Genomic DNA, 12213 nt, shown 5'->3' with positions numbered 1-12213 from the left:
AATTTTCCAACCTAGGAGAGGTTTTCCTACGTTTTTCATGAAAAAATATGTCTGAGGAGTGTAGGGTTTGGGAAATATGGCAAGTTTAAAACATTTTTTGGGGAGCACTGCTGCACTCTGTTTTGAGATCAAAGCACTCTAGACTTAACGAGCTGCTCCATCCACACTAATGTTAAAATCTGAAGAAAGCCTCTTTACCAAGCTCCAAACAAAGTTAATTATCTCAAGAAGTGTAAAAGATATGAAGAATCTGAATAACAATTTTTTCCGCTGAAGGTGTTGTGATCATTTGAAAGTTGGAATGAAGTGTCTAGCTGAAATTATGTGGAAGGGGAAGCATTTGGCGCAAAGTGTAGGAAAAGAGGATTTGAAGGCATCTCCCATTGACTTCAATGTTAAAAAAAAGAGTTTAAAAAGCTGAATATTTCAAAAAGTATAAAATATTTTTAAAAAGTTGAAGGTTTCCCATCGATTCCTGCACAGGCTGAATAGTTTGATATTTGAATGGTTTCTGTAGCTGAAAGTAAGCTGCAGTTATGGAGAGCCAAAGTATTGGTGAAATAAGGGGAAGAATAAAGAATTGAAGTACTATAGTGGAATGCTGTAAACAGCATTCGCACTAATAACAGATCCTTTTACAGAGTGTGGAATAAATTAAAAAAGGTCCCCAGGCTTCCTGAAATGTCCTGTTTGAGTATAGAAATGAATATCTGATCTTTTCCAGTGTCATGCAGGACATTACATCCGTCAACCAGCTAGCAGGAGAGCAAAGGACAGAGATGGACGTTCTGCAGTTAAATGCATCTCCTTTCCTCTGACCCCAAATAGAGCGGTGCAGTGATGACGTATTTTTGTAGTTCGACCCGGAAGTAAGCTGCTGGTTCCCTCGACAAAAAGCAACAGGATTTCTCCATAGGATTTTGGAATATTGTAAAAAATAAGGTCTGTGGAAAACGAACCTGTTTGATAAATGCACGCTTTGTTCAGCCGGATAATCTCCACACGTCTACCCTACTTTTATAATTTTCTAATCATAAATCTAATGGCCAGAAGCAAAATGCTAACGTTATGCTATAAAGGAACTACAGCCGAGTCCAGCAGCACGACTTCAACGTCACGCCAACTTAAGATCCATACTCAAACATACAGATTCTAAATGGTACGAGTTGAAGCGTTTGTTTGAACAGTCTGCAGGAGGCAGGTACTTGCTTTCAAGCAGAACAGGGCAAACTAACTTAGAGGAGTGTTTACGTGTTCGGCGTAATGACGTACAACGGCCTCGACAACTTCTGTAGTCCTATTCAGCCACTTGGTAACAACCATCGTTTTTCAGACACGTCAACTCTTCAGAAATCACCAGTGGGGTCACTGCTGATGGATTTAATGTCCTAGAACAAAACGTGATCCGTCTCTTCAATGTGTCTCAACCACAGACCTTATTTACAGCTATTTTCCAATATCCTATGGAGAGATCCCATTGGCTCTGAGACCAGGGAACAGGAAGTGGTGAAATGCTGACTCACTTCCTGGTTTTAGGACTCATTCCTGCACCACTCTATAGGGCAGCCAGATGATTTGGATCCAGTTCAGTGCTGAACACCTGGGATAAAGTTTGAAAGATCTCCGTCCAGTACATATGAATGAGAGAGGCTTTAGCATTTTATTTAAATAAAGAAGATTCATTGTGTTAATTGTTCAAAGGAGACAGGCTGCATGTTTGCTAATCTAATAGATCCAAGCTAAAGACATTAAAGTCTCATTTTATCCTCGGAAAGTTCACAAAAAAAGCTTCCTAAACTTTTATTCTGACAATCACAAATGTGGAGAATCTCCTGACTGGTTTCACATCCACAGTTTGAACCAAAGTCTACAGATATCTCAGCGTTCATGTAGCCGAGAACACTTTTTCTTTTATAAAGGTTTGTTGGTTTTGACACGTGAAAAAGTAGAGTATTGCTCCATATGTTGTCTCCAGTACTGAGCAAGACCACTCTCTATTCCAGTAAGTCTTCACAGGCTCTGCAGCATTTAGAAGTGACGCTGCACAGATCAGTGCTGCAGAGTTACAGCGAGGAAGAGGAGGAGGAAGAGGGGGAGGAAGAGGGGAGATTAGAATAAGAGAGGCAGGGAGAGGACGGATGAGATGAAGGTAGGCGATGAAAAATATGAGGAGAAATGAAGTAGAAATGGAAAGTCTGGGTCTGACCTTGCTTCAGTCTCTGAGGAAAAATACAAATGTTTGGTTGAACTGTCCCTTTAAAGACATCATCATCAGCTGGTCCCCCTTGAGGTGTCAGTTGGAAATTATTCCTCAAAATCATGACTTTTTAAGAATAAAACTGAAATTGATTTTTATTTCTCAACATTTTGACTTTTTCAGTAAAATCCTCAAAATTCCAACTTTTTCAGATAAATTCAGAAATATCTATTTTTGTCAAAATATTGACTTTTTCTGAAAAATTCAGAAAAATTGAGACTTTTTCCAAAAAAAATCGGACTTTTTCAAAAAAAAATCGGACTTTTTTCTCCTATCCACTATTCCTTAACCCTGTGACGTTTCACACAGAGGTCAAGGAATATACGATAGGAGCTGATTTTTGGACTATTCGACTGCAGCCACGCTGTTTACAAACAGTTCCTTCCTGCAAACATCCACTGATAAAATGCCATGTTAACAACCTCATGGTAACCTCATATTTTGTTTTAACTTAGGATCATCATCGTACCTGTATTTACTCTAGAAAAAGGTAAATGTGTGCATTTTATTAAAAAGTTGTGTATATTTACAGACTGTTGCAAAAACTAAGGAGCTTATAAACATCAGGTTTAAAACTAAAAGGGAATTGGGCCATACTTCCACAAGTGGTGATAGGATGACATGGTGATACACACTTTAATACAGTAGGTGGCGGTATGCGCCTTAAAGTTGTTTTGCAATCTACCCATTACTGAGAGAAGAAGAAGGAGAACCATTCAGTTTCAACATGGCGTCCAAGTACTACCAGGAGATGCAGGAGAGCTTCAGGAACAACAACAAGAGCCGAGAGTTCCCGGCTCACACCGCTAAAGTCCACTCTGTGGCCTGGAGCTGCGACGGGAGGAGACTCGCTTCCGGATCCTTCGATAAAACTGCCAGCGTTTTCATCCTGGAGAAGGACCGGCTGGTGAGTCGAGGAGCTAACATGCTAACGTGCTAACATGCTAACGTTAGCATCTGTCTGTGAATGTTTCAACTTTCAAGGCTTTTATTGTCATGTGTGCATGGCTACAGTGTGGTTATGACAATGAACATCTTAGGTCACAGGCTCCTCCAACAGAGCAACACAATAAAACAGATAAAATAGTGCAGGTAAATACAATAAAATATAATATAATAGAAACCGTGCAGAATAGTCTATATACAGTAATTGGAATATGAGTTGCAAACAGATGAATGTTATGGATGTTCTTTCCAAAGTGCAGGTGAGAATCACAATCAAGTTTAAACTTCTAATTTAGGGTAGTAAATCCAAACATGCCTATGTCACAGCCTTGTTGATTCTTCCCTGTGTATTGGAGCAAATACATTTGATATGCTACCCAAATATGGCCAGGATCGGATGCATTTTCGGGATATTGGGTTGCAGATTATAATTTTCCAAAGGGGGGTTCGTTTAACACTTGCAATAACTAAAGGACAAGTTTTAAAAAGAAAGTAGAAAGAAAGTGAGGTCAAAGAAAACTTTCTGCTAAAAGTGAGCAATGATTGAGAGTCAGAGCTAAACATTTCAGATGTGTGTATCTCACACGGCACTGTACCTTTAATTCATGTTCCTTTGTTATTCATGTTTTATTATCTTTGATTTTAAATGAGTGTTTTTAAATGCCATTTCATAATATGTTTCTTAATATCTTACATTTTTGTAACGCACTTTGAATGGCCTTGTTTTGAAAAGTGCTGTATCTGGGGTGTCCAAACTACATTTTGAATCGGCCCTCAGCAAATTAAAAAAGTAAAATGGAATACGGCCCACAAATGAAACTTGTGCTTGTCTTATATTGTACTTCTTAAATATATCCGTAAACATATATTACACAGTAGTATTCACGTGTTAATAAGACCACTTTCAGTCAATTCAAGAAAATATATTCTAACATATCTAAGTTGATAAGAAAAAAGCCCAATGAGTTATTTACATAACAAGCTTGAAAAACCTATTTCTCCTTATTATAATCACTCTGAAGCTTCTGTTTTAAGGGATGAGCTGCTAACACTCACAAGCATCATTTACCTACATTTGATTGATTTTGTTAACTTATAACTGAACTTGTGAGGCGATATACCTCTAGTGAGGGGCCCAGCCCTTCTTTATGTGGCCCTCGGTGAAAAAAGTTTGGACACCCCTGGCGTACAGAAATGTATGAATTTGTGTTGAATTAGAGTGTGTCTCTGTCCTCAGGTGAAGGAGAATAACTACCGAGGCCACGGGGACAGCGTGGATCAGCTCTGCTGGCATCCAACCAACCCCGACCTGTTCGTCACCGCCTCCGGAGACAAGACCATCCGCATCTGGGACGTCCGCACCACCAAATGCATCGCCACCGTCAACACTAAAGGTGGGACCAGAGATCCTTTTAAAGGGGACCTATCATGCAAAATCCACTTTGTCTCTTCTTCATCACCATGTGTCCCCTCTTCTTCACGTCTCTTCTACATCAACATGTGTCCCCTCTTCTTCATGTCTCTTCTACATCAACATGTGTCCCCTCTTCTTCATGTCTCTTCTACATCAACATGTGTCCCCTCTTCTTCATGTCTCTTCTACATCAACATGTGTCCCCTCTTCTTCATGTCTCTTCTACATCAACATGTGTCCCCTCTTCTTCATGTCTCTTCTTCATCAACATGTGTCCCCTCTTCTTCATGTCTCTTCTACATCAACATGTGTCCCCTCTTCTTCATGTCTCTTCTACATCAACATGTGTCCCCTCTTCTTCATGTCTCTCCTACATCAACATGTGTCCCCTCTTCTTCATGTCTCTTCTTCATCAGCATGTGTCCCCTCTTCTTCATGTCTCTTCTACATCAACATGTGTCCCCTCTTCTTCATGTCTCTTCTACATCAACATGTGTCCCCTCTTCTTCATGTCTCTTCTACATCAACATGTGTCCCCTCTTCTTCATCTCTCTTCTTCATCAACATGTGTCCCCTCTGTGGAAAGAGACTCTGAAAGTTTCAGGAACAAAGATTCTCTCTCTTTTTGATCCATTTCTATAAAAACCTGTCTGAAAATGAGCTGATCAGATTTTGGCCACTTTATGATGTCATAACGATGTTTTGTCTTGTGTAACCGTTAGCCAATCAGCAACCAAAGTAACCCCCACCCACCTTATCACCTGAATCTCCTCCTAGAACACCATTGTGTTCTTTGTAACCAAATCTCTCTCAGAGGGGCGTGGGGAGGGGCTCCTTATTTTCATCTAAAGTAACAGACAGAGAATCAGCACTTTGGAAACAGGGCTGAAACAGAGGGGATTATGGGTAATGCTGCAATGATCTGTTTGGTGTTTCAGCCAATCAGAGACAGGCTCTGTATATATCTGAGACCTGTGATATATTGATGACAAACAGTATAATAGGGGACCTTTAAAAATTCTCATATATTGTTTTGGTCTGCTCTTCAGGAGAGAACATCAACATCTGCTGGAGCCCAGACGGTCAGACGATCGCTGTGGGGAACAAAGACGACGTGGTGACGTTCATCGACGCCAAAACGCACCGCTCCAGAGCCGAGGAGCAGTTCAAGTTCGAGGTGAACGAAATCTCCTGGAGCAACGACAACGACATGTTCTTCCTCACCAACGGCAACGGCTGCATCAACGTCCTCAGGTAGGAGAAGTGCATTTAGGATTCTCCACAAACAACCTCTGTATAGAGTGGTGCAGGAACGAGTCCTTAAACCTTCCCAACGGTCTTTTGAACTAGTGTTTGGAAACTATCTGTAAATAAGGTCTGTGGTTGAGACACATTGAAGAGACGGATCACGTTTTGTTCTACGACATTAAATCCATCAGCAGTGACCCCACTGGTGATTTCTGAAGAGTTGACGTGTCTGAAAAACGATGGTTGTGACCAAGTGGCTGAATAGGACAACAGAAGTTGTCGAGGACGTTGTATGTAAGAAATGTTGTCATTGTGTAAATCTCCAGAAGCAACGACATGTTCTTCCTCGGCAACGGCTGCATCATTTTTTATATATTTATATTTTGCCCCATCTCTTCAAAACATCGCAGTGGGAAAACCCGGCCAGGTAAATGGAGCCTTTTCTTTCAGGGCTGATGGGAAATCCACAATTTATCTTATTAACCTGTAACCTTTTAAAAGGCACATTTATGGCGCGTTTCCACTACAGCGCGGAGCCCGGTTTAAGAGGGCTGTGACGTCAGCGGCCCGTCTTTGGTTGCGTTTCCACTTGGCCTAGTACCGGCCGGCGGGTCCTAATTCACAGTTTTTCTGGCCTCATAAAATCGTGGGTCTAGGGCCAGAGACAACGAGGCTGAGTCGGGCTGAGTATGCTAAACTAGAGAGCATCGCTGGCAAGGGGGCTACAACTACAACAAGATGGACATATTTGACCGTGATTTAATTGTAATACACGTTTCAAAATGATGCCGAAGTAACAACATACTGATACCGGTTAGTAAAAACCATGAATTAATGCTTTGACAAGTCTGCAGACAGACGGCAGGGGAAAAACCTTTTAAAATGCGTGTTTTCTAAATGGAGATTGGCTAAGCTAACGCAGTATATGCTCCGACCGTCCACACTCACAACGGCCTATACAGACATAAATAAAGCAGCGACTGTATTCACCATGACACAGGCAGTCTGTGGTTTGTACTTGTTTAACTTTTGTCTAGTTTCTGAACAGATATGAGGAGCTGTGAGCTCTGAGTGCTAACAGCTAACGGCTGTGTTGTTTTTCTGGGGTTCTCATTGAAGATGACGTCACGGCTCCGCCTACACTGCGTTACTATAGATACTGCCCCAGTTCCTAACTGTAATGGAAATGCGCCATAAAGTGAGCCAGTCCTAACGAGGCCTAGCCATACCGAGCGAGGCCGAGCGAGGCCGTGTAGTGGAAACGCGCCATTAGGTACCTTTGTTTGAGTTGAAACAAACTCCAAACTCACCTCCTGTCACTGCTCCTGGTACTAGGATGGGTAAGAAGCAGAGAACAAATGTCACTGTGCATGGACATGTGACCATTAAAGAGGGTTTCATCCTCCAATTATATTCTCTTCTGTCTATCTGTCCAGATTCTTTAGATAATTGCACCTTGTGTGCGCAGTGTGTGGTTTTCTGTTCTGAATAAAAGTGACTATTTAAATGCTTCAGAGCTTAATTTGTGTGTTTGCGTGCAGTTATCCGGAGCTGAAGCCCATCCAGTCCATCAACGCTCACCCGTCAAACTGCATCTGCATCAAGTTCGACCCCACGGGGAAATACTTCGCCACAGGAAGTGCCGACGCGCTCGTCAGCCTGTGGAACGTGGAGGAGCTCGTGTGCGTGCGCTGTTTCTCAAGGTCAGTGCTTTAATCGGGATTGAGGAGGAAATTCCACACAAACAAAAACAACCTGTTTGGAAAGAAATGAACAAGTAATGGAAGTTTAAAGCCGTTTGTTACCAATGGCCTTTTGTCTGGTCTAAGGAAGTATTAGACTTCAAAACGTGGGAACATAGAAACCTGAGAATGAAGTTACAGTAATACTTTTACTTAAATGAGACTTCATGATTCATTTCTACAACAGGGTTTATGATACATAATATGATAATTACATTTGAAGTTTGCTCGTACTACTTTAAAGCAGATGTTTGTCTCTGGCGTGAAGAAGTGGAATTCTTTGCCGAATGGTTAAAAGGGCTGTAAGACATTTTTTATGTTTAAGAAAATGTATAAAGTCAGTGTAAATGTTTTGTTTTAAAATAACTGCCATGTGTGGATTAAACTAATAAATAAATAAATAAATAAATAACCCAACAAAACATTTAAAAACCAGCTTTTGTTGTTTCTGTTTACCTTTCTTTGGACGATTATTTATAAAAGGTGTATACTATGGTTAATAACTCCAGGAAGGTCAAATAAGCAAGAGAATACATTGTTAAAATAATCTGAAAAACAACCCATTTAGTAAAAGTAAGTACGGAAGAGGATTAGGGACACATGGAAAAAGTCTGATATTTTTTCAACAAAAAATAAATAAATAAATAAATAATAGAAAAAGTAAATGGATAAATTGAAAAAGTAATAGAATTAGAAATAATAATAGTAAATTAATAAAACATAAAAAATAAAGACTAATATGACACATCATAGTAAATACATATAATAATACAAATAAAAAGCATTACAATAATACAAAGACCAATACAATAAAAACAATTAAAAAAAATTAGTAGTTTTTCAGTTTGCTTTTTATTATGTATTCATTTCAAGGACCATGCATACAAATACATTAATCTCAGGAAAGAGAAGAGATGAATTATGCCAGATTTGAGCTAATAGCTGATTTCCATCTGCAGTCCTTTGCAGATGGAAATCAGTAGTACTTTATTTAATTTGCACTTATCTTTCTGAATATATCCTTATTATCGACTGATGGATGTGTTTTCGTTGCAGGCTGGACTGGCCGGTGAGGACTCTGAGTTTCAGCCACGATGGGAAGATGTTGGCGTCAGCCTCCGAGGATCACTTCATTGACATCTGTGAGGTGGAAACAGGTCAGAAAGACACTCTTTATCTGATGCATCTGAGACTTCAAAGGTCACCTCTTATGCAACATCCACTTCTTCATGTCTCTTCTTCATCAACATGTGTCCCCTCTTCTTCATGTCTCTTCTTCATCAACATGTGTCGTCTCTTCTTCATGTCTCTTCTACATCAACATGTGTCCCCTCTTCTTCATGTCTCTTCTTCATCAACATGTGTCCCCTCTTCTTCATGTCTCTTCTTCATCAACATGTGTCCCCTCTTCTTCATGTCTCTTCTACATCAACATGTGTCCCCTCTTCTTCATCAACATGTGTCCCCTCTTCTTCATGTCTCTTCTACATCAACATGTGTCCCCTCTTCTTCATCAACATGTGTCCCCTCTTCTTCATGTCTCTTCTACATCAACATGTGTCCCCTCTTCTTCATGTCTCTTCTTCATCAACATGTGTCCCCTCTTCTTCATGTCTCTTCTTCATCATGTGTCCCCTCTTCTTCATGTCTCTTCTACATCAACATGTGTCCCCTCTTCTTCATGTCTCTTCTACATCAACATGTGTCCCCTCTTCTTCATGTCTCTTCTTCATCAACATGTGTCCCCTCTTCTTCATGTCTCTTCTTCATCAACATGTGTCCCCTCTTCTTCATGTCTCTTCTACATCAACATGTGTCCCCCTCTTCTTCATGTCTCTTCTTCATCAACATGTGTCCCCTCTTCTTCATCTCTCTTCTACATCAACATGTGTCCCCTCTTCTTCATGTCTCTTCTTCATCAACATGTGTCCCCTCTTCTTCATCTCTCTTCTACATCAACATGTGTCCCCTCTTCTTCATGTCTCTTCTTCATCAACATGTGTCCCCTCTTCTTCATGTCTCCTCTTCATCAACATGTGTCCCCTCTTCTTCATGTCTCTTCTTCATCAACATGTGTCCCCTCTTCTTCATCTCTCTTCTACATCAACATGTGTCCCCTCTTCTTCATGTCTCTTCTTCATCAACATGTGTCCCCTCTTCTTCATCTCTCTTCTACATCAACATGTGTCCCCTCTTCTTCATGTCTCTTCTTCATCAACATGTGTCCCCTCTTCTTCACGTCTCTTCTACATCAACATGTGTCCCCTCTTCTTCATGTCTCTTCTACATCAACATGTGTCCCCTCTTCTTCATGTCTCTTCTACATCAACATGTGTCCCCTCTTCTTCATGTCTCTTCTACATCAACATGTGTCCCCTCTTCTTCATGTCTCTTCTACATCAACATGTGTCCCCTCTCTTTCATGTCTCTTCTTCATCAACATGTGTCCCCTCTTCTTCATGTCTCTTCTACATCAACATGTGTCCCCTCTTCTTCATGTCTCTTCTACATCAACATGTGTCCCCTCTTCTTCATGTCTCTTCTACATCACATGTGTCCCCTCTTCTTCATGTCTCTTCTACATCAACATGTGTCCCCTCTTCTTCATGTCTCTTCTACATCAACATGTGTCGTCTCTTCTTCATGTCTCTTCTACATCAACATGTGTCCCCTCTTCTTCATGTCTCTTCTTCATCAACATGTGTCCCCTCTTCTTCATGTCTCTTCTTCATCAACATGTGTCCCCTCTTCTTCACGTCTCTTCTTCATCAACATGTGTCCCCTCTGTGGAAAGAGACTCTGAAAGTTTCAGGAACAAAGATTCTCTCTCTTTTTGTCCTGATCCATTTCTATAAAAACCTGTCTGAAAATGAGCTGATCAGATTTTGGCCACTTTGTGATGTCATAACGATGTGTTGTCTTGTGTAACCATTAGCCAATCACCAACCAAGGTAACCCCCCCCCCCCCCCCCCCCCCCCCCACCTTATCACCTGAATCTCCTCCTAGAGCACCATTGAGTTCTTTGTAACCAAATCTCTCTCAGAGGGGCATGGGGAGGGGCTCCTTATTTTCATCTAAAGTAACAGACAGAGAATCAGCACTTTGGAAACAGGGCTGAAACAGAGGGGATTATGGGTAATGCTGCAATGATCTGTTTGGTGTTTCAGCCAATCAGAGACAGGCTCTGGATATATCTGAGACCTGTGATATATTGATGAAGAACAGGATAATAGGGGATCTTTAAAGTAGTACGTGCAAACTGGTGCCTACAATTACATTTCCTCCTGTGATGCTCATCCTCTGAAATGCTGTGTGCAGGAGAGAAGCTGTGGGAGGTGCAGTGTGACTCCCCCACCTTCACCGTGGCGTGGCACCCCAAGAGGCCGCTGCTCGCCTACGCCTGCGACGACAAGGAGGGAAAATACGACAGCAACCGAGAGGCCGGCACCGTCAAACTGTTCGGCCTGCCCAACGACTCCTGAGACCACCAGCTCACACTCTACTGGTTACACTGGTTTCTGAAATTATTTAAGAAACAGTTACGCTCGTCCACCAGCAGATGGCGCCGCTGTCACTACTTTCACTGTTTTTATACACGGATAAAACCACAACTCCCAGCTCTGTAATATATTGTTTTTTTTTATGTGAAATATACATTTTTTTTGATAATAAAAAGGTGTCTTTGTAAATAATGTTTGTCCTGTTTCCACTGGTGGTGTTAGTTCAAATTAATGTCTTGATTGAAATCTGTTTAAATCTGAAGTATACAATTAAATAACATTATTTATGAATCATTGCTAAATAATCTCAAAAATGCAATAAATACAAAATATAACTATAAAAACACACTATATCTAAATAGTAAGTACAATTTGCAAGAAAACAGAGAAACGGAAATGAGCTGATACCTGATTTTTTTTTATTACGATCTGCATTAAAATGATTTTATTTACATTTCAACACAATTCAATTCAAAGGGCTCCACAAAAGGCATTAAAATGCAACAGAAACACATTATAAAAATACATTTAACAACATGTATTTAAAGAGAATACAATTAAAATAAACACTACTTCCTCCTTGTCTTAAGTTAGCATTTGATCATATTTAAAAAAAAAAATTTTAATTGAATATAGGAGAAAAACTACAAAATACAATGAATCAACAGCAATAAAACTAATATTAACAATACCATAACAAAAACAACTTTATCCAAATCCAACCGACACAAAATCGAAATAGTAAGATACATTTGAAACTAAATTAAATAAAAAAGTAAAAATATTTATGTTAAAACATTGTGTTAAAGGTAGGGTAGGTAAGAATGGAGAAACCAGCTCGAGTGCGCTAGAATTTGAAAATACGCAGCCGAAAGAAATCTGCCCCTTCCGTCAGACTTCCTCACAGAGCCCCTCCTCCAACACACACGAACGCGCACATGACCATTGAGGGCACGAGATAAATTTGTGCACAGATGGAAGGCTGACAGGCAGGTAGGCCATCCAGTTATTTTAGCCGGGCCGGCTCAGATGATTGGTCGTACTTTTTACAGTACTACGGCTTCCACAGATGATATTTTTTTATGTATTTATTGTCAAAGCATTTC

At 40.4% G+C, this 12213-nt stretch overlaps 1 protein-coding gene across 1 annotated transcript; it reads left to right on the top strand.

Annotated features, from left to right (window-relative positions):
- The first annotated feature begins 2949 nt into the window (after positions 1–2949).
- thoc3 (THO complex 3) lies at positions 2950–11299 on the top strand. Its single transcript, XM_034118140.1, has 6 exons — positions 2950–3164; positions 4440–4596; positions 5666–5870; positions 7406–7567; positions 8663–8763; positions 10926–11299. The coding sequence occupies exons 1-6, from the start codon at positions 2985–2987 to the stop codon at positions 11087–11089; spliced, it is 969 nt and encodes a 322-aa protein (XP_033974031.1). The 5' UTR covers positions 2950–2984; the 3' UTR covers positions 11090–11299.
- Positions 11300–12213: the final 914 nt, after the last annotated feature.

The sequence above is a fragment of the Trematomus bernacchii genome, unplaced genomic scaffold (assembly GCF_902827165.1).
Source record: "Trematomus bernacchii unplaced genomic scaffold, fTreBer1.1, whole genome shotgun sequence".
Taxonomy (NCBI): Eukaryota; Metazoa; Chordata; class Actinopteri; order Perciformes; family Nototheniidae; genus Trematomus; species Trematomus bernacchii.
The sequence above is the reverse complement of the archived record's forward strand: the minus strand, read 5'-3'. Positions and strand labels throughout refer to the sequence as shown.